A 25,995-nucleotide genomic window follows, 5' to 3' on the forward strand; every position below is an offset into this window, starting at 1 on the left:
AATGAGGCAAGAGAGAGGGAAGGTTGTAACTTTGTTAATGGCCTCGCTAATGAAAACTAACTGACAAGTTGCAGTCATATAGAAATTAAATAACCTGAACTTCTAAATTTGTAAATAATTAATGAAAGAGGAGAAGCTATTGCAGACTTTGATGTTTTGAAACTGTATATGAGGTGTCGTTTTTAAGAGAACTAGCTAGAAGAAAAGGGAAAATACATTTTGGTAGTGGCTGTTGGATTTAATTCTGATTATGTTGTGTTTGAAGTAGTGAGACATGAATTTGACCCTAGGACATGTTGCCCACCCTGGATATCACGCAGACCTTTTCTGGAAATGTCAGGTGGTATTCAGATACATAGGAGTGAAAACTACAGCAGCTTCTTTCTAGAATTTTATTTACTCACCTTTATTTTAAGGATTGAATCTTTCTAGTCTCTAACTTCCTTTTTGTCAATTAACTTGACTCAGGATAAAATGTGATGTTTGATACTTCAAACTTTAAAATGAACCAATTTAATTGCATGTTTAACTGTTCTGTTAACTTTGATTTTAATGAAGTACCTATGATTACATATTTAGTAAATTTATTCAGATGTAACGTAGTATTGAAAGAACATTGTGAGAACTAAACAAAACAGTCTTTGAAAATATTGTCTGTAAAAGAGCAGCTCCCCCTATACTTTATTTTGTTTTTATACTGGTGTTTCATTCATGTAAACTCTTCTCTCTCCTGGAAACCTCTTCCTCTCACTCTCTGCCTTTTTCTCATCCTTCGCTCTTATCTTTCAAAGCTCAGCTAAAATTAAACCCCCCAGGCAGGCTCTCGACAGCCCAGGAGAGAGCAATCTACACTGTTGTGGTCTTAGGTTATCACATTGTCACTTTTTATAATTACATACCTTTTATAAAGGTAAATGTTTATTTCCTGAATCACCACTAGATTGTAAGTTCCATGAAGATAGAGATTATATGTTTTGTTTACAAATGTAAAATCAACAGCTAACTTGGCATTTATTCAAAATGGGAATTTAATACATTTTTGAGTGAAATGAATGAATACTAGTGGGCAAACCAGTAAAATACAAACCTCACGCCCTACCAAGTGATTTCTTCATCATACACCTGTTGTGATACTTGTCTTATTTCAAAGAATAATAAGCATGTGTGGCAGATATGCACAACTGTATCACTATGTTTATCTCATATATTACTGCTTAATTTGGCTTTTGATAAATACATGAAATTCTCAAAATCTGAATACTCCATTTGCCAAGCTGCTCTTATCTAATGACCTCCCCTTCTTTTCCTGTTTAAATCATCTACATTCACTATTACGTAACTTTAAATTGGCACAGCCATATTTTAAGTGGTTCTGGGATGTGCCACTCATATGGAAGAGCAGAAGCTTTGTCATGACTATTTGGGTTTTATAATCTATTTGAATGATTTGAAGTGTGGTTTATTCATGGAGCCATTGGAGAAGCATAATACCATTAAAAGCCAGATGGCAGCACAATTTACATGCCTAGTAGGCACAAAATCATTTCCTAGTGGAAACGTGTTAAAAATGATTTTAATTCCCCTCAATAATTACCAATTCAAATAATCTTATTTACTTTCTTTCCTTACTTTACATGTGACAAGTATATTGTTCTCTGAAATTCTGTTTGAAAAATTTGGCATACCATTGATCTTTTTTGCAAGTGAATCTTATTAAACATATTGATAATGAATAAATGGAAAATAGATATCTTAATCATATTGGCTGAAAACTAGAGATTCCTAGATATGTTTCTCAACAAATAAAATTGCCTTTCTTATTTTACTTTGGTCATTTATTATTTTAGTTCATTTATAATAGATCGTTTTTATAATTCATTATTGTTTGGTATCTCAGTAGAACTATATTCTCAAACTTTATTGTGCATTTAAATACACAGTATTTGCCATACATGAGCAAAAAGCAAATGTTCCAATTACGCTATCAAATTAATTCAAAAATTATCTTACTTCAAAGAGTGTGTTAATTGGGCTAAATTGTAGGAATTTTTTTAACAAAATATATCACATTGGAGAGAACATATTTTCTTAGAAGATTATCTAAGGTGTTATAGATATGATCTGAGGAACTTTATAAGATTGCTTCAGAAAGGAAAACAAAAACAAAAACTAATTTAAAAAATACTACTCAGCAATAAAAAGGAATAAACTATTGTTTTATACCACAACTGGGATGAATATTCAAAATAATTAGACTAAGTGAAAGAAGCCAGATGATAGTACACACTGCATGAATTCATTTATATAAAACTCTAGAAAATGCAAACTAATCTCTGGTGATAGAAAAGACATCAGTGGTTGCCCAGGAAGGAAGGAGGGTTCTGGAAAGAGAGAGAAGGATTCAAAGGGGCATGAGGACATGGTTGGGTGCGAGGTGTGTTCACTATCTTGATTGTGGTGATGGTTTCATGGGTATATCCACATGCCAAAATGTATCAAACTGCACACTTTAAATATATGCAGATATTACATGTCAATTATGACTTGGAAAAGCTGCGGAAGTAACATATTGAAGAGAACCGTTATCAATTAATAAATATTTATTGAAACCTAAGCTTACTTGTCTGTAAATATTGAAGAACCAAAAGAGGAAAAAGAAGATAAAGGAGAAAGGTAGGATGAAACTGGGATCTATTACAAGCTTTTATGTGTCAAACAGTTTTCTCACACTCTAAAATCATTATTTAATGCTTCTAACAAAATGTTTACACAAAATAGGAACTTAACTGACAATAAGAGTAAGAATTGAGATTCAAGGTCAAGTATCCCTGAAAAAGAATGACTTATCCATGCCCATTTATAATTTCAATTTTAAAGTATTTTTTTACTTATTTATGGTTTGATTTTATAAATTAATATTTGATCATTTTAAAACTTGATAACTTCTATTTAATTTATCAGCATTTAATATGGATTGATAGTAACTCAGTCACAATATCAAATTAGATATTGCTCCTTTTATTTATGGAAACATATAATTTATACAACTTTATAGAAGAAATTAACAAAGCTAATATTTGGTTCTTTGAAAAGATAGACATAATTAATAAACCTCTAACTAGTCAGATCAGGAAAAAAAAGAGAGAACACAAACGGACAATATCAGGAATGCAAGGTGAGAGAGGGTATCACCACAGATCTTACCAATATTCAAAGGATAGTAAGAGAATAATAGGAAGAAAAATTTTAGCAACTTAAATGATATGGACAAGTTTTTTGAAAAAATAACTTACCAAAATAGACATTGTATGAAACAGATAAACTGAATACTTCTACCCACAGCTGTTAAATCAATTAATTCATGATCAACTTTCCTACAAAGAAAATTCTAACTCAGATTGCTTCATTGTGGAATTCTATAAAACAAATAAAAATAACTACACAACTTACACAAGTTTTATTAGACAATAGAAGTAGGAACACTTCTGAATATAAGGGCTGCATTACCATAATTCCAAAACTTGATGAAGACATTAAAAATAAAATTATAGTCTACTACTACTCAAGAATATAGAAAAATTCCTAAGGAAGTAGTAACAAATTGAATCCACCAATGTATAAAATAATACATTAATACTAATTTTGGTTTATCCCCAAATTTTCATGGTTATTTAAGCATTTGAAATATTATTCATTGTAATTCACCACAATATCAAAGTAAAGGAGGAAAATCATATGATCATTCCACTATATATAGAAAAGGGATTTGACAATATTTCAAACAAAAGTTCTCAATTGAAATAGAAGAAAAAAAGGAAAACCACTTGGCAATTTAGAAATAGAAGGAAACTTTTTTCTTGCTCAGCCTAAAATAGGATATCAACTAAAAATCTACAACTGACCTAATATTAAGTGGTAAATTATTGAATTATTTAGTCTAACATCAGGAAAAATCAGAGGAAATAAACTAACCTTTTCTATTCAATATTATATAAGATGTACAATTACGTTTGTGATTTCAACACTCCTGACTCGAGACATGATAGGTAAAACATGAACCACACTTTCAATCAATTTGAACTATATTACGCTTATAGAACACGCCAACAAATGGCTGCAGAATGTACATTGGTTTCAAGTGCATGTGGAACATTCTCCACGATAAACCACTTTGCTGGTCATAAAACAAGCCTCAATGAATTTAAAAGAACAGAAACATATAAATATATTCCTAGGCAAGATTAGAATTTAATTGGAAATTATAACAAAAACATACATAAATTTCTTAAACATTTAGAAATTTTAAAATACAGTGTGTAAATGGATGATTACAACAAAAAAACATAATTAGCAATTTTTGAATGAGATGATACTGTGAATTCAACAAAACAGTATTTGTGGTTTACAGCTAAAGCAGTACTATAATGTGACCATTATGTTAGCAAAGTTTGTCATCAGTAATCAAAGATTCCACCTTAATAAACTTGAAAATGAAGAGAAAATCTAAGCAAAGGAGAAAAAAGGAAGGAAATCATTAAAGATAAGTACAGAAATAAATAAAATGAAAAACTGACTGACAATAATGTGAGAGGCAGAATTTTAAGAAGGACACCAAGACTCCCATACTTTGTGCACATGCCCTGGATTGAGTTTATAGATTAGAGAATAGAGATAAAATTTAAAACTTGGATTTATTTGTATATCCAAATTATTTTTCCTCCTACTCAGGTAAAAAAGAAACAAACACAAAGAACATTCTATATGGGTCCATGTATACTATCCTTATTCTTTAACATCATTAAATAGTTGGAAGGTATGTGATGCGTAACCTCCCAAATTTGAACATCTTGCTGAAATATCCAAAGACTTTGTTTTGGAAAACAACTGGTAGTATTTACATGACCGTATTTAACTGTTTCATTCCATTCCAGCTCAGTGGAGAAACCATTTTTCATCTAAATAAAATTATCCTTAATTTCATTTTTTAATTTCTGGTGCAAATAGTTTAAGTAAATTAAAAGGAATTTTTTTCTTTTCTTCTGAAAGAGTAAGAGAATATACATGATCCTGACAGTTAGATGAAAAGAGAGAGCAATGTAGTATTATTTTCCAGCTTGAAAAAGTAAAAAGACACATTAAAAAGCAATGCTAAGTGAATTTAGGTCAACTGTATTATCATGCTTATTCATCTTATATTTCTTTGGATATAATTAAAAAGAAATATATGCTAAAGAAATATGTAATTATTAAATACCCTGAGTAAAAGTGATATAATATCTTTAATTGCTTTGGAAAATAATGATCGTCAAAATTTGTGTTTTGACATCCAATTAACTTGAATAAAGAGATTTCGGAGGAACTGTTTTAGAACTTTCAAAGATTTTTAAAATAATCACATCCACTACTTTGACAATCTATTTCCTTATAAAGAGATCTAGATAGGAGGGAGTGCAAAGTGCATTTGACTCTACTGTTTTTGAAGATACACAGGACTTCTCAATGCTACAAGAGGTGTTTGAATACATCTGACTGTACATACCCCACTATTATTTCGTAGCATACATTTCTAGCTTTTCCCTTTGCTGTTCTCATGACAAAGGTTCTTACTTTGAAGGAAAGTATACAATGGTAATGTAGATATTATATTATTCTTGAAAAAATAAATGAAAATCAAGGGAGAAAGAGTCAAGAGTTTTGATTTAGTCATTTTCCCTGAGGGGACCAGGATAAAGAATATAAAAATAAGAGTCAGGACCAATAAAGAAAAGTGTCTCAAGAGTGGTATGCTTTTTCTCATATATAGCATCAATATTTTTACAGCTGACATTAATATAAGAAAAATTATAATTGTCTATTATCCATGTTAAAACTTTAGGGCATTCTGTTAGAGAGCACATATATCTAGGTAGTAACTAAAGCTACTATGAAATTATATTTATATCATTTTATTTATGTAAACAATAAAGTTAAGAAATATGGAAAAGAGGCCTGGGTGAGGGTTACTTTAGATATTGTTTTCAGATAATATGTGCATAGAGTACATTGGTTGATGAATAATTCAGTCAAGCCCCAGAAAATTTCTATTTAAAATGCCTAAAAGAAGGAAATGCAAATCAGGAGGACAGGAAGGTACTGAGGGCACTGCCCTTACTGGATAATTGCTCAAAGTCCCTACTGGCAAACTAATTCATAGATCAGGATCTAATGGAGCAAAGGAAATACGGTAAAACTGGTTAGATTAGTAAACTATTAGCAAAGCTTTTGAGTTTTTCAATATAAATGTAAGTAGACTAGTTGCCTTGAGTAAAATAGTTAAATTGTCTGACTAAACAAATGTTGTAGCAATCTGAAAAACAGGACAAGAAAATCCAAATCTTTCTGGAACTCTATCTTTAATAGATTTCAAGGTTTGGCATCAGGATTAGTTAACCCTTATGTTAAAAAAAAAATCTGATAGTTTTCAGTGCATAGGTCTTTCACTTTCTTGGTTGAACTTGTTCCTAGATATTTTATTCTTTTTGTTGCTATTGTAAATGGGATTGTATTCTTGACTTCTCTTTTTGCTAGTTTGTTGTTAGTGTATAGAAATGCCACTGATTTTTGTATGTTGATTTTGTACCCTGCAAATTTGCTGAAGATGTTGATTATTTCTAATAGTTTTCTGGTGAATTCTTTAGGTTTCTCTACATATAGAATCATGTCATCCTCAAAAAGTGACAGCTTTACTTCTTCCTTTCTAATTTGGATCCCTTTTATTTCTTTTTCTTGTCTAATTGGTCTGGGTAAAAATTCCAGCACTATGTTGAGTAAGAGTGGGGAGAATGGGCACCTTTGTCTTGTTCCTGTTCTCAGAGGACTGGCTTTCAGTTTTTCACCATTAACTATGATGTTGCCTGTGGATTTGCCATATATGGCATTCATTATGTTGACATACTTTCCTTCTATACCCATTTTATTGAGAGTTTTTATCATAAATCAATGTTGGATCTTGTCAAATCCTTTCTCTGCGTCTATTGAGATGATCATGTGATTTTTATTCCTCATTTTGTTAATGTGGTGCATCACATTGATTTGCAGATGTTGAACCATCCTTGCATCAAATCCCACTTGATCATGGTGTATAATCCTTTTAATGTATTGTTGTATCCGATTTGCTAGTATTTTGGGGGTGATTTTTGCATCTATTTTCATGAGTGATATTGGTCTGTAATTTTCCTTTTTCATGTTTTCCTTGTCTGGTCTTGGTATCACGGTAACATTGGCCCTGTAGAATGAGTTAGAAAGTACCCCTCCTTCTTCAATATTTCCGAATAGTTTGAGAAAGATGGTATTAAATCTTCTTCGAATGTTTGGTAGAATTCTCCACAGAAGCCATCTGGTCCTGGACTTTTGTTTTTTGATTACTGTTCAATCTCTTTACTTGTGATTGCTCTATTCAGATTCTCTATTCTTCTCGATTCAGTTTTGGAAGTTGTATGATTCTAAGAATTTATCCCTTTCTTCTAGATTATCAATTTGTTGGCACCTGGCTTCTGATAGCATTCTTTTATAATCCTTGTTTTTCTCTGGTATCTGATGTAATTTCTCTTTTCATTTACAATTTTATTTGTTTGAGACTTCTCTATTTTTTTCTTGCTAAGTCTGGCTAAGAGTTTGTCAATTTTGTTTATCTTCCCAAAGAACAAGCTCTTAGTTTCATCGATCCTTTCTACTGATTTTTAAATCTCTATTTCATTTATTTCTACTCTGGTTCTTATTATTTCCCTCCTTCTACAGACTTTGGGCTTTGTTTCTTCTTTTGCTAGCCCTTTCAGGTGCAGTTTCAGATTACTTATTTGAGATTTTTCTTGTTTGTTGAGGTGGGCCTGTATTGCTATAAGTTTCCCTCTTAGTACTGCTTTTGCTGCATCCCGTAAGAGTTGGTATGTTGTGTTTTATTTTCATTTGTCTCCAGGTAACCATAAAATATTATTGAGAGAAATCAAAGAAGACATAAAGAAATGGAAAATAGTCCATGCTCATAAGCCTAGTTAAAATGTCCATATCACCTAAAGCAATCTACAGATTCAATGCAACCCCAATCAGAAAATTAATGACAACTTTATGAATACAGAATAACAGAAGAGCCTGCATAGCCAAAGCAATCCTGAGGAAAAAGAACAAACCTGGAGGTATCACAATCCCTGACTTCAAAATCTACTACAAGGCTATAGTAATCAAAACAGCATGGTACTGGCACAAAAAGAGACACAAAGATCAATGAAACAGAATTGAAAACCAAGAAATAAAACCACACATCTATGGACAGCTAATCTTCAACAAAGAGTCAAGAACATACAATGGAGAAAGGAAAGTCTCTTCAATAAATAGTGCTGGGAAAACTGGACAGCCACATGGAAAAGAATTAAAGTAGATCATTTTCTTACCTCATACATAAAAAATAATTCAAAATGGGTTAAAGACTTGAATGTAAGACCAGAAACCATAACACTGATAGAAGAAGATATAGGCAGTACACTCTTCAACATCAGTCTTAGCAGTATCTTTTTGAACACCAAGTCTACTCAAGAAAGGGAAACAAACAAAAAAATAAATAAATGGGACTACATCAGGCCAAAAACTTCTGCAAGGCAAAGGAAACCATGAACAAAACAAAAAGACAACCCACCAACTAGGAGAAAATAGGTGCAAATAATATATCCACAAGGAGTTAATTTCTAAAACATATAAAGAACTCATACAACTCCACAACAAAAAAAGAAAGAACCCAATCAAAAAATGGGCAGAAGATATGAACAGACATTTTTCCAAAGATACACAAATGGCCCACAGGCGCATGAAAAGATATTCAACATCACCAATTATTATGGAAATGCAAATCAAAACTACAAAGAGATATCACCTTATACCTCTCAGAATGGCTGTAATTAACAAGACAAAAAATAACAAATGTTGGAGAGGGTGTGGAGAAAAGGGAACCTTGTTACACTGCTGGTGGGAATGCAAACTGGTGCAGCCACTATGGAAAACAGTACGAAGACTTCTCAAAAAATTAAAAATAGAAATACTGTATCTTCCAGTTATCCCACTACTGGATATTTATCCAAAAGAATACAAAATCAACAATTCAAAGAGATTTATGCACCCCTATATTCATTGCAGTATTCTTCACAATAACTAAGATGTGGAAGCAACTGAGGTGCCCATCAACAGATGAATAGATAAAGAAGACGTGGTATATATATCCAATGGAATACTGCTCAGCCATAAAAAAGACCAAATTGTGCCATTTGCAACAACGTGGATGGACTTTGAGCATATTGTGCTAAGAGAAATAAGTCAGACAGAGAAAGACAAACACTGTCTGATTTCACTCAGATGTGGACGATAAACATGGGCACAGAGAACACTTTAGTGGTTACCAGAAGGAAAGGGTTGGGGAAGGGCAAAGAGGTAAATGGGCACATATGTATGGTGACAGATGAAAATTAGACTATGGGTGGTGAACACAATGCAGTCCATACAGGAACTGATACAAAATAATGTACACCTGAAATTTACACAAAGTTATAAGTCAATATGACCTCAATAAAATAATTTTTAAAAAATCTGAGTTAGCATATGGTCGTATGTCTATTTTTTCTGATTCAGTACTTTGAAGTCTTCTAAAACTTATGTATACATTTATGAATATATTTGAGTATTCCTTGTTTACTTTGTCTTAATTAAGAATATTTTTGTAATAGCAGGTACAAAAAGTGAATGCTTGGGAAGGATGACAGACAGGTGAGACACATCTTGCTAGAAGACCTTTGGCCAATATCTGCAGGCTGTCCCACAGACACATGGTAGTGAGGGTGGGACACTGCAAGTGAAGAGTAAGCTGTCAGTCTCTCAACAGAAATGACCCCAAAGTGCATTTTCTAGTGAACAGTATAAATCTCTCCCTAGAGCCAAAATAATGCCATTACTTTCATATTTTTTGCTGAATATATAACTGACATTGGTGACAAACTAGCTTTTTTTACTGCTAGAAACCTGTATCTTCAACGTTATTGTTCCATATTTATATGATTAATGGTTAAACTGCAAGATTCAGAAGACAATTTAACAGTCCACTTTGTCACAGAAGCATTCATTTGAAAACATTTTTACTTTTTTAAACAAAAATGACAAGCCTCTCTTGTCAACAGATTGACAGCAACAAAGATGGAAGGTTTACCCAGACCTGATCTAAAATGTGTGCATTATTTTGCACTGCCCAAGTTCGCTGAACTGTGCTATGCAATGTGGCTCTGAGTGAAGCTCTTCTCCACCTGTTTGATTATACGGCCAGGCAACTGTCCCATTGTTCCAACAAAGTTGAGCATAAATTGACTTTCAACCAGAATGTGTGAATAATGGATGAATTGTATGAGTTTGTATTCTGCATGCAAAATGCATAGTTATCCTAGTCCCTGCAGCATGGGGAATAACTTGGGAATATTTATAATTATTTTCCTCTTATGATAGGTGTCAATAATGCCTAGCTTAAGGAGTTTGCCTGAACTGTTACATTGTTCCTATTTTACTTTGTTCTAACAAAAAACCCATTTGGTACAACCAGAATGTACTTCAGGTTTATTCCACACAGATAGTAATTAGCACCATTTACAAGTCAAACTTCAAGCCTAGTGACTCATATGTTCATCATGTTAGATATATCATTCATAATCAGTTGACCTGAAATTGGAATTTACTATTATAATGATTCAGAAAATCTAATCTAAATGCATGGGGAAGAATGGATTATTGTCTCCATAGACAGATGGCATCAAGTATCCTCTTAATAGCTATGTCACCTATGGTATGTTAATATTTCTAAGCCTCAGTTTCCTCATTAACAAAATAGAACTAATAAAATTATCTCAAATAATTTTGTGAGAATTAAAATAAATCCACATAAAATAACAGCATATTCCCTGGTACATCGAAGAAGCGGATTGAATATAACTCATTAAATTTAGCTATTATCTCGGACTTAGACTCAGCCATTTTTCACTTGTTTGCTGTTTTTCCACTTGGTTTTGTAAATCTTGGGTGAATTCTATAGGGGTTGGTTTTTTATAAAAATAAAAATTTTCTCACTAGGCCTTCATAAAATAGACATCATCATAAGTCTTTTTATCTCTCATGTTCATACATTTGCCTGTAGACTCATTCATTGAACAGATATTTATTTGGTATCTACTTCCCCACACTGGCACTCCATGCCTTCCAGCTCCTTTCTGACTTTAATTTAACTGCTTTGGTGTTTTACCTACAGGGAGAGTAAGTGCTGGTCAAGATGCTGATATTTTTTATTGTAAATAAAAATTACATTTGTATATATGTCTTAATTTTTAAAGTCTGGTATATTCCCTGATTGTACAAAGTTGAGGACCTATCCTTGGATCTAATTAAATCTATCAAAGTAAATCACCAGCTTTTCCTGGTGATATCACTACCTCACATGATATATTTTGTTCACACTGAAGTGTGAATATTTTAAACATTCTTGTTTAAAAATTAACAATTATTTAAGCTTGCAATAACGATGAGAAGGTAATAACATTCCTAAAATAATTAATCAAAACAGCAAACTACTTAAGTTAAGCATCACTAAAACATATATCATAAAAGGAAAATAATCTGTAAATATTCCAAAATTATACTTCACATTATAGGGAATAGTATAAGTGTGCATTTTGCATGCAGAATGCCAACCCATACAGTTCAGCCATTGCTCATATATTATGGATTCAAAGTCAATCAATTTATGTGTAATTTTACTGGAATATTAGATGGTGTGCTGTTAGTAGAAGTCATGTGTCAAATGGGTCTACTCTCTTTTAATATTAAAAAAACATACTTTTTCCAAAGCGTTCTCCCACTCTGGTATATTTCTATTTACCTCGTATTGGTCAGAATAGGGCCACATGCTGTCTATGTGCAAGAAAGGATGGGACGCTAAGTATATTTAATTAGGTATATTTATAAGGTTTTTTAATGGATATCAAGTAAGAAACTATAACATCTATCACAGGGAAAAACATGAAACCGGTATTTTCAGAGGTTAATAAATGTCAGATTGTTAGATAAAGAGAGAAGTTATAGACAAGAAAAAGTTGAATCAACAAACTGACAGTGATTTCAGAAGTGGCAATGGAAAGAAAGAGATATATGCGGGAAAGATGTTAATAAATAACTGAAATGATATGTTTCTTGGATTTTGTGAAAGAGGAAAAACAAATAGAAAGCTAATTAATAGAGAAGAAATAAGTGACAGATTATCTTCACCTTTTAAAATATTGAATTTTATGTCTTGTTACAATTGCTAAACAGAAATGTCAAATATGAGAAATGTTATGATTTGCAGATTAGAGGGAGTGATGCATTTAGAAAAGAAATAAATATGGCTATATGACTATAGTAAAAAGAGTTGAGTTACTCCAACTTAACACTTAGAAAAAACAACGCTGTTTTCCTTGAGATTTTTTTTAAAATTTGTAATAATACTTTGGTAGAACTTTTATTCAGCATCGTGTGTATAATATTTGATTAATTGATTCAGATTTCATTTCTTATTTTCTCTTTTACTTCTAAACATTAATTCCAAAGTCTTTCCTAATTGTCAAATTACCTCTTGTGTTGAAAATTCCTACACATGTCCCTTTATTGGCTCCCCCGTCACGATGATCTATTTCCTCAGTGTGGTTCATAAACATGGGGTTTTAACTGCTCTTCTACCTTATCATGCCTATACACATTGATATAATTAAAAATTAAGATAACAGGCTGGTCATCTGAAAGGTGACGATAGAAAAACATTGGAAAATACTCAATACTAAAAATAACATTGTTAATATATGTTCAAAGAAACTTTAGGAAACCATTAAAAACAATATTGGATTATTTTAAATTTTCTCTGATAATAGTGAATTAGATATTTTAAATCATCTTTTCTTTCAAGGAGAGCTAGAAAAGCTAGACAAAATATATGTTTTTTAAACATCTGCTTAAATGCATCAAAAAGGTATAAATAATAGTTTTGAGGAATCATAGTGCCAAAATACAAGAGAATAAGAAAAAGCTTGGCCTATGGGGTTACTCTTCCTCTATAGGCATCTGTATATTCAGGAAAACACGGCCAGATCTAAGGAGCTAAGCAAGTTTTTGACAGTCTTGGGAACTATGGTGATAAAAGATTCTAGAGCCTTCTGAGGAGATAGGCACTAGTAAAATCTCTACTCTTTGTGTTTAGAACCAAAAGGGTGTGCTCTAGCAGTGAAAGCAAACAGGAAATAGATAAGACCTGATCAGAACTGAAGTTTGCAGTTTCCCACTAGTGCCCTTTCAAAACGAAAGTAAGTCTCTATTCAAGAAAGTTTACACAGCCTTAGGACTAAGATTATCTCTGAACCTTTTTTTTCAAAGACAATGTCTAGTATTAAATAAAATTAAATCTGGTGCATGAATAGAAATAAAAATGTGATATAAACCATGGAAAAGAAAAATCCTGATATAACCCACATGGACGTAGGTAAATGAAATATTAGACGCACACACATTAAAATAACTGTAATTCATATGTTTAAAGACATAGGAAGCAATCTAATGGGAATTATGATAAAGAATCAAATGGAAATTTCGCAAGTTAAAAACTCAAAACCAAAATTATACAATCAATACAGATTTACAACAGTGTGTTAATTTAAAAACAGAAACATGTCGGAAAATGTACACAAAATCTAGCATATGAAGACAATATGACTGAAAATGTAAAAGAGACATAAGGAATAAAAGCGATAAAATTTAGCATATTGTATTGAAATCTCAGAAGAAGGGAAGACAGAATGGAGTACAGCAATATTTGAGGAGATAATGCCTAAGAATTTCCAAAACTAATGAATGATAAGTCAAAATTAAAGAAACCCTATGAAACTCAAGCAGGATGAGTCAAATAAAATCATGTTGAAATACATTGCATGAAATTGTTATAAATCCAGAGCAAACAAAACATCTTCCAGGCCTTGAGAGATAATGATAGATTGACTTTAAGAGGGGGAAAAAAATAGAGGGACAGCTAATTTCTCAACAGAAAAACAAAAAGGAAGCCAGAAGACATTGAATCGATATCTTCAAAGAGCCGAGGAACAATATTACCTCACCTAGAATTTTATATTCTTTGATAATATCCTTCAAGAACGAAAAAAAGAGAAGATTTCGTACCAGTAGAATTGCACAATTGTTGATCAGGAGAAGGAAAATAATCTGAGATGGAAGTTCATTATAGATAAAGAAATACACAGCAATGAAAAGCCTAAATACGTGTGTAACTGAAGTAAACAATAATTATGTAAAAGAATATTTACTGTGTATTGTGGGATATATGTATTTAAAATACATAACAATAATCACATATAAGTCATACAATGGGAAACGGAGCTAAAGACTTTGGAAAGTGCTCATATTGCCCTTGAGTAAATCAAGAATGGATGCTTGGACAGCTAACGGCGGCGGCCGCCTGAGCCAGCGAGTGCAGCGCGCGGTGGCAGGAGGCCCCACTCGGCTCCCAGCGGGGGCGGGCTCGGCGCGTCAGTCACGGACAGGCCGGCAGCGGCAGCGGGCAGAGAGGGAGGCGGGGGCCCGGGCCCGGGGCCGGCGGGCGGCAGGAGGCCCCTCGGGGGGCGGGGAGCCCCACCGCCGGCGCCCGGCAGCCCAGCAGCCCAGCGTGGAGACCCTGGACAGTCCTACAGGATCCCATGTTGAATGGTGTAAACAGCTTATAGCTGCTACAATTTCTAGTCAGATTTCAGGTCCAGTGACATCAGAAAATGTATCCAGAGATTACAAGGCTCTAAGAGATGGAAATAAGCTGGCACAGATGGAAGAAGCACCACTTTTTCCAAGAGAGTCGATCAAGGCCGTTGTGAAAGACGTCATGTATATCCGCCCATTTATGGGAGCAGTGAGTGGAACCCTGACAGTGACTGACTTCAAGATGTACTTCAGAAATGTAGAGGGACCCACATTTCGTCCTTGATGTTCCCCCGGGTGTGATCAGCAGAGTTGAGAAGATTGGCGCGCAGAGCCACGAGGACAATTCTTGTGGTATAGAGATCGTGTGCAAGGATATGAGGAACTTACGACTTGCTTATAAACAGGAAGAACAGAGTAAACTGGGGATATTTGAAAACCTCACCAAACATGCATTTCCTCTTTCCAACGGACAGGCACTCTTTGCATTCAACCATAAAGAGAAATTTCCAATTAATGGATGGAAAGTTTATGATCCAGTATCTGAATATAAGAGACAGGGCTTGCCAAATGACAGTTGGAAAATATCCAAAGTAAACAGTAATTATGAGCCCTGTGACACCTACCCTGCCATCATTGTGTTGCCAACTAGTGTGAAAGATGATGACCTTTCAAAAGTGGCAGCCTTTCGGGCAAAAGGCAGAGTCCCTGTGTTGTCATGGATTCATCCAGAAAGTGAGGCAACGATTACCCGTTGCAGCCAGCTACTTGTGGGTCCCAATGATAAACGCTGCAAAGAAGATGAAAAATACTTGCAAACAATAATGGATGCTAATGCACAGTCTCACAAACTTATCATCTTTGATGCCGGACAAAACAGTGTTGCTGATACTAACACGGCAAAGGGTGGAGGATATGAAAGTGAAAGTGCTTACCCCAACGCAGAACTCGTGTTCTTGGAGATCCACAACATTCACGTGATGAGAGAGTCACTACGTAAATTGAAAGAGATTGTGCACCCTTCCATCGATGAGGCACAGTGGCTGTCCAACGTGGATGGGACGCATTGGCTAGAGTATATAAGGATGCTTCTTGCTGGGGCAGTAAGAATTGCCGATAAAATAGAATCTGGGAAAACTTCGGTGGTGGTGCATTGCAGCGATGGTTGGGACCGAACAGCCCAGCTGATGTCTCTGGCCATGCTGATGTTGGACAGTTATTATCGTACCATTAAAGGGTTCGAGGCTCTCATAGAAAAGGAGTGGATCAGCTTTGGACATAAGTTTGCACTGTGTGTGTGGGCCATGGCAATGACAACCACGCGGATGCTGACTGATCCCCAATATTTCTTCAGTTTATTGATTGTGTTTGGCAAATGACAAGACGGGCACATGAAGGGAACCTGCCGTGACTCCACCAGCAGCCATGTGCTCATGATTGATCCTCCTGGCCTCCTTACACCATCACTCTGGGGCCTTTGCAAAGGACCTCTACCTCCCCCACGCTGTAGTCTGTGAAACAGCAGAAACCCAGTCCCCCACCAGGAGCCTCTGTTGCCCACGGGAGTAATGGGTTGGCACATGAAAATGGTTGGGTGTCTTCTGATGCTTCTGAAAAGCACCACTTTTGTGGATATGAAGTAGCTTATTCCTCCCAAATGCCTAGATAAATGTGTGTGTGTGTTTAACATCTTCACACTGACTTCCATTTTTCATATTGCTTAGTGCCTGTTTTCATGTCGTCTATATCTTTTTTATATTGTTTACCGGATTTTAAGAATGAAAAGAAGAGGTTTGATTGGAAGATTTCAGATGCCTCTCACAGCTCTAAGACTCTGAAACGTGTATAGTTAATTTCTTTTAAAATACCATTGTTAATGCGTTAGACTCAGAATAAAATGAACTGTCTGTGTGTACAATTGATGTAAAAAGAACTAGGGGAAAAAGTAACCGAGGGGCTCTTTCTAGAAGACATTCTGCAAAATCCGCAGTGTAACAGACTATCCCTTGGGGTGGGTTTAATCGGCGTTGATATGTTTGGTCCTCAAGAGGTGCAGAATTTCATTATGGGCTTCTATGGAGTTTTTGAAACCATGCTTTTTAGGTAGATGGTATAGTTTCCAGGAGAAGCAGCCAAAAATGTGAGTCAGAGACTTACTCTTTTGTTTGTATTACTCTAGCTGTTGCCGCTTCCCCTAATGAAATGTTTTCTGAGTTGAACTTAATGGCCCAATGTCCTTTGAATGTGAATAGCAGTCCTGACCCAGTTGGAGTAGATGGAGACCCCTGTGTCATGGGCCCCGTCCACCTGGACCTCCCATGCCTGGTGCCCACTTGGCCAGGTCCAGAATGCAGGCTTGGGGTTAGGAATGAAGACTCATACAACTTCAAAAATATGTCAGTAAAAGCCTTGCTGTCCTGTTAGTAAACATATACTTTTAAATGTTGGAAAATAACATGTAGAGCTTCCGTTCCTATCCTTGATTTAATAAAGCTTCAATGTACATAAAAAAAAAAAAAAGAATGAATGCTTGAATCTCTATGGTAATAAAAAAAAAGAACAGTAAGAATTTGTATAATCAATAAGGCAATGAAGAAGAAATAGTTCATGATAAAGCAAGAAAATAGAGGAGAGGGGACACAGACCAAGTGGGACAAATAAAAATGAAATGGAAAGTTGGTAAATTTAAAACCAAATGTTACCTTATATTTAAATAAATTAAATATTTTAAGTCATAAAGATTTTACAACTGGGATAAAATATATATTTCATTTCAGAAAGAAAAAATAAATGTCATTTGGTTCTTCTAGATATAGGGTTACAGAAAGACTAAAATTGTCATTTCAGAAAAATATATACCATGTAAGCCTTAACCTAAAGCAATAGCAAAGGTAGACAATAACAAATTTTAAGAAAAATAATAATAACTAGAAGTGAAAAACAATATTGCTAATGGTAAAGCTTCCATTCATTGGAAAGACATCATCATTCTAAATATGTATACATTTAATACTATAGAATCAACATATTATGCAAGTATAAACAGACAGAAGTAAAAAAATATTAGCAGGCTCAATATCTTACTAAGAAATTTTCAAGACATCTTTCTCAGTAAATGAAGAACAATAAAAACAATTAAGGACATTGAATATTAAATTAATTCAAAAACTTGACTCAACATCCACAGAATACTGTGCCATAAATATTATTTATAAATACACTTGAAATATTTTTAAAAGTTTACCAAAGTCTTGACCATTAAGTAATCTTAATAAATTTCAGAGATTTAATATCATATAAAGCTTGTTTTTGAACCATTGGGGAATAACATTAGAAATCACTGAGATAACTAGAAAATCTCTAAATGTTTAGAACTTAAGCTGCATATTTCTGATTAACCTTGGGTCACAAAAACTAAATTTGGGAATTAAAAAATATTTTAAATTTCACGGTAATACAAATGTGACTTTAAAACTTGTGAGATGAAAGTCAACTGTGTTTAGAGGGAGATTTAGGCAAATATGCAATGACGAAAAGCTGAAGAACAGTGAATTAGGCTCCTCTCTCAACAAAACAGACACATAGGAGTAAATTAAACCTGGAGAATTAGAGAAAACTATAGCAAGATAAGAGTAAAAAGGTAAGGCTATAGGGGAAAATAAAACAATAGAGGGGGTCAACAAAGTAACAAGCTGGTTCTCAGAAAAGGCTAATGCATTTGATAAATACCAATCTAGGAGAAGAGAGAGCTCATATAATCAACACGACAAATAAAAGAGGCGGCACCACAACATATAATACAAGACATAAAAAGCATCATGCAAAAAGAATGTTATGATCAATATTCTCCCAATAAATTAAAAAACTTAGAATAAGTTTTGGAAAGTAAAAAACGAAAACTTCAATTGCCCTGTGAATAAAAATTATAAAATTCCCAGAAAAATAGCCCCAAGACCAGATAGCTTCACCAATGAATTCTATTAAGCACTGAATGAAGAAGAAATAAGAATCTAAAATGAAGTTTTAAAATAATAAAAAGATGAAATATTAGCTACTCATTATATGTGGTGAGCATAATCTTGATAAAAAGTCCTGACAAGGATATTAAGATTACAGAAAGCTGAAGCCTAATTTCAGTCATGGGTATGGATACAGGAATCCTAAACAAAATGATAACACCTTGAATGCAATAAAATAATAAAAAGATAATATTTCAAGACCAGTCTAGACTTTCTCCAGCAATGCAAGTTTGGTTCAAAATTTTAAAATCAATCAATGTAAGTCAACATCATGAAAGAATAAAAGGGAATATCAGAATAAATATTACCTCAATCAACTCAGAAAAGTAGTTTCATAATATTTAAAATCCATGCAAAATAAAATGTCGTATTAAACTGGGAATGGAATGGAGCTTGTAATTGGAAGTAGAAAAAAGCAAACCAAAAATACTGCATTAATTAATGTTGAAGTAGATCATTTGAGGTCAGGATTGAGACAAACATAAGCATTATCACCATTTCCGGTTACCAGTGTAGCTGAACTCAGGGCAAGTGCAGCAAAGCAAAAGGAAAGATTTTTTCCAATGGTTGTTATAGATAGAAGAGATGATTGTGTACACAGAAAACCAGAAAGAAACTACGAAGAACTGTTATAATGAATAAACAAATTTAGCCAAGTTCCTGAATAAAAAGTTAACATTCAAAATTGATTGTATTTTATATGCTAGGAAGAAACACTTAGAAAATGAAAATAATAAGACAGAACATCTATTCTAGGGTCAAAAACTTAAAATGCCAAGAAACAAATCTAACCATGGTTATGTAGGACCTCCACACGGAAAATTAAGATTATTGAGAAAATTTAAAGGTAACCTAAATAAATGGAGGGATATCCTAGGGTTGAGATCACTAAAAAAGTAATTGTAGAGAGAGAAATTCAAGGACAGAGCCCCGGGATATGTCAATGTTTAGAGGCCAAGGAGAAGAGAAGAAATCAAGGCTGACTGAGGAGAGGCTGAGAGAAAGGCGAAAATCAGCATGGATGTGCTATGTAAGCCAACTGAAGTAAATATTTTAAGGGCAAGAGCTTGATCACCTGGATGAAAGGAGGCAGACAGGTCCCGAGCAATAAATGTTGTGCACTGACTGTTGGTAACCTTGATAAGAGCAATTAAATGACATGATGCGTTCAAGTAAGAATGAGAGAAGAGAAATTCAAGACGGAACACAAACACAACCCTTCGAAGGAAGGGTTTTAGCACCTGAGGATAACACTGATGAGTCTTCTCAAACATTAACAATCCCCAAACTTAATTAAAAAAATGTAAAATGCTGGTGTACTAATGTGCGTAAATATTTTCCTGAGACTCAATTTTCAGAAGTTGCATCTCAGAGTCTAGAGGCAATCCCATTTTCGAGTTCTTTGTCGTGCATTATCAAATTAATGTTCACAAAAGTTGTAACAATTTACATACCTACAGGCAACGCCGAAGGGCTGTTCACCAGCTGTCTCCACATACTACTTGGTTTTACAGGTTTTTTTAAATATATACCAAGTTGTTGGTAATTATTTTTGCTTTGCATTTTTAATTTTTTTAAATTCTCTTCCAGATTTAATATATAAAATTTATATTTTCATTGATTAAGATCATGTCACCTAGTAGGTTTGAGAAAAGTTTTAACGTTGCTTGTTTTTAGTCAAGAGTGGATACGTTTTGAACAGTTTCTTTTTGCATAAATCAAAGTCTGAAAAGTATAAGGTATTATCTGACAATTAAAGATTTTTAAAAAGTAATTAATACATTGTTCTAGACATGGTGCTTTTTGAAAGAGTTTTTATTTCCTTCCGTGTTTCTTTATTGTCTCCTTTAGTTAAAAAAAAAATATTACTCTTTCTCTGCTATTTATAACAATTTCATTTTTCTCACTTTTATACCTTTATGTATTCCTTTTTTATTTTTTTATTCTTTCACACTTATTTCTTGAGTCAATTAAAAAGCTCTAAGATTTTCATGAATACAATAGGCCACATCCATATATTTTAAATACTACTCTCAATTTAAAAAAAATTTCTAAAATAGTAACATTTTAAATTTCATTTTTGCTCCATTTTACTTAATATTCAGTAATTTTTCAAATGACTAAATATTTTGTGAATGTTTTCCCATTCATTTCTAGATTTATTGTCTATTTAGGTCAGTGTGATATAAATCTGTTGTGTTACCTTTCTAATTTCATTTTCAATTTTATATCCTGGTATTTATTTTTTGTTATGGACTAAATATTTGTGCCCCACCTAAAATCATAAGTTGAAAGCCTACCCGCCTCCGTGATGGTCTTAGGAGGTGCAGCCTTTGGGAAGCAACTAGAATGATATGAGGTCGTGAGGGTGGAACCCCATGAATGGGATTAGTGTCCCTGAGAGAGCCTGCTTCCTCTCTCTGCTCTCCACCAAGTCAGGATACAACAAAATTCTCAGTCTGCAACCCAGAAGAGTTGTCAGCAGAACTGGACCATGCTGGCAGCCTGCTCTTAGTTTTCCAACCTCCAGAACTATGGGAGAGGAATTTCTGTTGTTTATGAGCCAATCACTCTATGGTACTTCTGTCTAGCAGCCTGAATTAAGACATTTTTGATAACATAATCAATTAAATATTGAAAACAGTGTACTCACATATGACATTGCTTGTGTTCCATTCCATTTCTCCTGGTATTTTCAGAGCATTTTCCTTATAGCTTCCACTATAACATGGTTTGGAGCATAGAGGTTGTTGATAATTTTATCTCCAGGTTCTTTGTTCAGTTCCAGACTTTTAACCTTAACGTGTTTCTCTAACGTATGTAACCCGGCCTCTAATTTCTTGCTTGCTTACATTTGTTGGATATACTAAGCCAGATAAGATGTATAAAAAATGGTTAAGATGTATAAAAAATGACTTCCTGGATCTCAGTGGCTTACAACAACAAAAGTTCATTCCTTCCTCCCGTCACCTGCCTCTCAGGTTCTGCTGTGGCTCCGCCTCAGTTCTCCTCCATTCCCTGCCCCAGAATGCCGGAACAGCCTCTGTCTGGAGCATCAGCCGCTGTCACGACAGAAAGTTTCAGGTTTAAATACATACTCGGAAATGACAAGCATCATTTCATCTGGTGTGGCATTTCATCAACCCAAGTAGGACGTGTAAGTATGCCTGAGTTCCACAGGGCAAGGATGGGTAACCGTCCACAGGGAGGGCAATACAAGAAAAGGAACCAAAATATGTGAAAGCAACTAATAAAATGTGCCACATATATTTTTATTTATTTATTTGTTTATTTATTTATTTGGAGGAAGATTAGCCTTAAGCTAACTGCTGCCAATCCTCCTCTTTTTGCTGAGGAAGACTGGCCCTGACCTAACATCCGTGCCCATCTTCCTCTACTTTATATGTGGGACGCTTACCACAGCATGGCTTTTCCCAAGCGGTGCCATGTAGGCACCAGGGATCCAAACCAGCGAACCCTGGGCCACCGAAGAGGAACGTGTGAACTTACCTGCTGCACCACCGGCCGGCTCCCACATATATTTTTAAAAATGAATTTACTATCAATTCTTGTGAATAATTTTGTTTCTAGTAAATCTTTTAAAAAGAAAGCTTGGATGGCTGAAATCACTGATAACCTCTTAGAGATGATATTTTTTAACGGGAAAGATTTAATCTATTTACATCCCTAAGTAGAAATAACATGATTGCTCAGAGTCTTTCATTTTCTTACGTACTTCCTTTAAAAAAACAAAAGTGCTTCCTTGGTGCCAGCCCAGTGGCATAGTGGTTAAGTTTGCGTGATCCTCTTCAGCAGCCTGGGGTTCACCAGTTCGGATCCCAGGCGTGGACATACACACCATTTATCAAACCATACTGTGGCAGGTGTCCCACGTATAAAAGACAGGAACAGGTGCAGGGTATTAGCTCAGGGCCAGTCTTCCTCAGCAAAAAGAAGACGATTGGTGGCAGATGTTAGCTCAGGGCTAATCTTCCTCCAAAATAAAATATATATATATATACTTCTTTGTTTTTTATTTGTGTCTTTAGATAGATGTCAAAGGACATGAATAATAGAACTTTACAAACACATTTTAAAATTATCTGTGTATATAACAGTATTATCTTTAATTCTTTAAAGAAAAATAGTATCATCGGGCTTTGCCTTTCTGTTTTATACTTCAAGTTAGATGTGCTTCATTCCCTTATGAATTAAACATTCAATATCATTTGAATATTACCATAAAATCCGTTTAATACCTGACCATTCTCGTTTCTTTGATTTCTTTTTATTGCTTTTTTCTGTTCACTGACTTTGTTTCTTATCTGTATCTTACCATAACCTATCAAAAACACTATCTACCTAAATCCTTAACTACTATTTATTTGTATTCATTTAAAAATGCTTTTATTTCTGTATTACATTTTAAATCCTAAACAGGAACAAATTTAACACATTTCTCATTTTGTGGATTTGCTGATAAAATAGGAAGTATTTAGAATCATTCTTATTTTTTAATCCTCTTTGATTTCTTCATGAGTTTGAACTTTCCCACCTCTCTTTGTTTGACTACTTTTGTGTATCTTGGACCTAAGTCTGATATTTTTTTGAATATCTTTTTCCTTCTCCATCTTAACATTTCTATTGCATGGGTTTCTTTAACCACCTTTGTATATTTTACTAATCTTATCAATTAGGTTTGAGAAATCCTTGTATATAAAAGAAATACAAATTAACGTAGAAATTTACTGAGAAAATAAATACTGGATTCCTTTCTGTGACCAAGCTTTTTGGAGTAACCCGGTAGGCTCATTGTTACAATACTGAATCTCCTTTTCTGTTTAGTTGCACTTCGCTCTCTGAAAGATAGCTGTAACGTCAATTCTCTTGTTTGAAATTAAGCACAGGAATGAACCACAAGACTAATGTTTGACTTGAAATGCTGCTCAGAGACCAAAATATTCTTCCAATCTGTAACAGCTTGTAAGAGTTTGAGGACACAAACTGTAGTATATTAACTGTGCTAGACAGTGTCAACCATAGGGAATGGAAAGAAGCTTTTTCTCATTCATTTAGAGAAAAAAAATTAGAAGAAATACAGACTCAAGTAGAAAGACAAAAAACCTGTTCCATATGTTTTTTTTCTTGACATTTCAGGGATAACACATTTCCTTTGATTGTTATATTAACATGATTGTAGTAATGTTGTTTTTACCGTGGAATTTCAAAATGGACACTATCTGTCACATTAAAAAAATAAAATCACTCTATTGATCCCATTTCGAAAGAACAAAATTTGTTAATTGAAACACCATCTACATTTATTATTTAATTCTGAGTAGATCAAGTTTGCATTTATATTTTGGTAAGTATCTATTACTCCTTATCATATAATAGGGAAATGAGTATAGAAAGAATATTGATTCCCTAAAAAATGCTTATTTTCAGCATCAGTAGTTCAAGTTGAAATTGTATGAGATGATATAGGTACTAGAATTTGCTAATCTTTAATCAAAACAAAGCTATATACATATATGTGTATATACATAAATACACATATAATATACATATGTATATACATATATATACACATATATGAATGAATGTCCTGATCTGAGATGAGTATGCTTTAAAGATATTATAAAGAGAATTCAAAAGACAACTAAAAGAAACAAAAAGAAAGAGGCATAATATTCTCATTTGAGAATCTTTTACACATATAGGAATAAAACATCAGGCTTATTTTTTAAATCCTTAATTATTGGATATGTTTTTGTCATGTCAAAGAAAATTTATGTTTTATTGTAATATAATTAGAGTTATATTTTATCAGCAATATATGAAATTGCATTAGATACAGTAATTTTGCCGAATGATATCAACAATTTTGCACATTAAATTATTTCATTTTAGCTATTTTTTCCGAAGTGGAATTTTCAGGTACTGTAAAAGCCAGATTACTTAATAAAATACAACTGTGACTTTTTGTTCCAAGGTTCAGTACTTTCTAACTATATTATATAATGCAAGTTTGTTCTACAAACTCCCTACTCAGTACTCAAGAGAGTTTGGAAAAAGATCTATCAGATGAAATTAAATAATGCTAGCTTTTATGCTAGCTAAATCCTCCATATTCATGACTTCTAAAATGAATTAAATAATACATTTTTCTTTGCAGGTTGTTTTGGAGAGAGTGTGTGTGTGTATGAATTCAAATATATTTGATTGATATGAAAATGGTGCCCCAAGCTCCATAGAAGTGAGGAGGACTGTGTCTGAGGAAGACCCTGCCAGAGGAAGCAATGGGAGCACGCATAATGGAATCCAGCAATCTAGAAGAAATGATCATTTGCCCTGGTTTATCACTTAAAAATGTGTTTGTCTAGTTTCACAACCAAATATATCAGATATTCTAATTGAGTCTCAGAGACAAAATAGAGAATATTTGATGCAAATATTTTAAAAATTGAATCAGCGACCTTTCGTTGTAGGTTATTTATGTATCACTCACATGCACACACACCCTGAAGTCAGGAATTATATATTTTTCATTTATCCCCAACCCTCAAAGTGTTATCCAGCAAAGAGCAGAAAACCCAATTTGTTGAGCAAATAACTGAATATCGGAAATTAAGAACCAAAGGCTTTAGAGTCCACATGGACGATAACTTGGTGTTTACTTTCAATTTTGTTCCCGTGTGAAGGGGCTTTCACACCGTGCCATAGGCTTTAATCCTAAACAGGACCCATTTGGTGGGTGATGAATTACCTGGAAAGCATTTAAGTGGCCAGTAACTCATAGCATTTTGCCTTCAGTTAAAATGCCTCTTTTCTTGTTTGTGAGAGGTTGTGATTAAGTGAAATTAACAGCACCTTCAGGATATAGAATCAAAAACACAAGTCACTCCCATTGCCACGTATAGGTAATTCGGAGGCAAATTCACAGCTCTTTATGGCTCTTATGCAGCCTACCACAGACTCTTTCAGTGTGATACTTTGGTCTTAGCTCTTTCCCTTAGTGACTAAGACGACTGGCAGAAACCATCGCTATTGACAGGGCCAATCTGTAGGATAGCCACAGTTGACTTCACTGATTAAAAATTCAAGTAGAAATGATTCCTTATCAGTTTTCCAGCCTATTTGCTCTCAGATCTATTCTTTCACTGAATCAGCTATATTTTCCAAGATCCTTTGTCTT

The 25,995-nt window shown here is 33.9% G+C and overlaps 1 protein-coding gene across 1 annotated transcript in view; it reads left to right on the plus strand.

Annotated features, from left to right (window-relative positions):
• Positions 1-17,126, plus strand: part of LOC106842525 (phosphatidylinositol-3-phosphate phosphatase MTMR1-like) — a 60,294-nt gene extending 43,168 nt beyond the window's left edge. The window contains 4 exon segments of the mRNA XM_070506458.1: positions 14,598-14,695; positions 14,698-14,735; positions 14,738-15,039; positions 15,041-17,126. Coding sequence (XP_070362559.1) covers positions 14,598-14,695; positions 14,698-14,735; positions 14,738-15,039; positions 15,041-16,157 — 1,555 coding nt within the window. The 3' untranslated portion in view covers positions 16,158-17,126.
• The last annotated feature ends 8,869 nt before the right edge of the window (positions 17,127-25,995 follow it).

The sequence above is a fragment of the Equus asinus genome, chromosome 3 (assembly GCF_041296235.1).
Source record: "Equus asinus isolate D_3611 breed Donkey chromosome 3, EquAss-T2T_v2, whole genome shotgun sequence".
In the NCBI taxonomy this organism is placed as follows: Eukaryota; Metazoa; Chordata; class Mammalia; order Perissodactyla; family Equidae; genus Equus; species Equus asinus.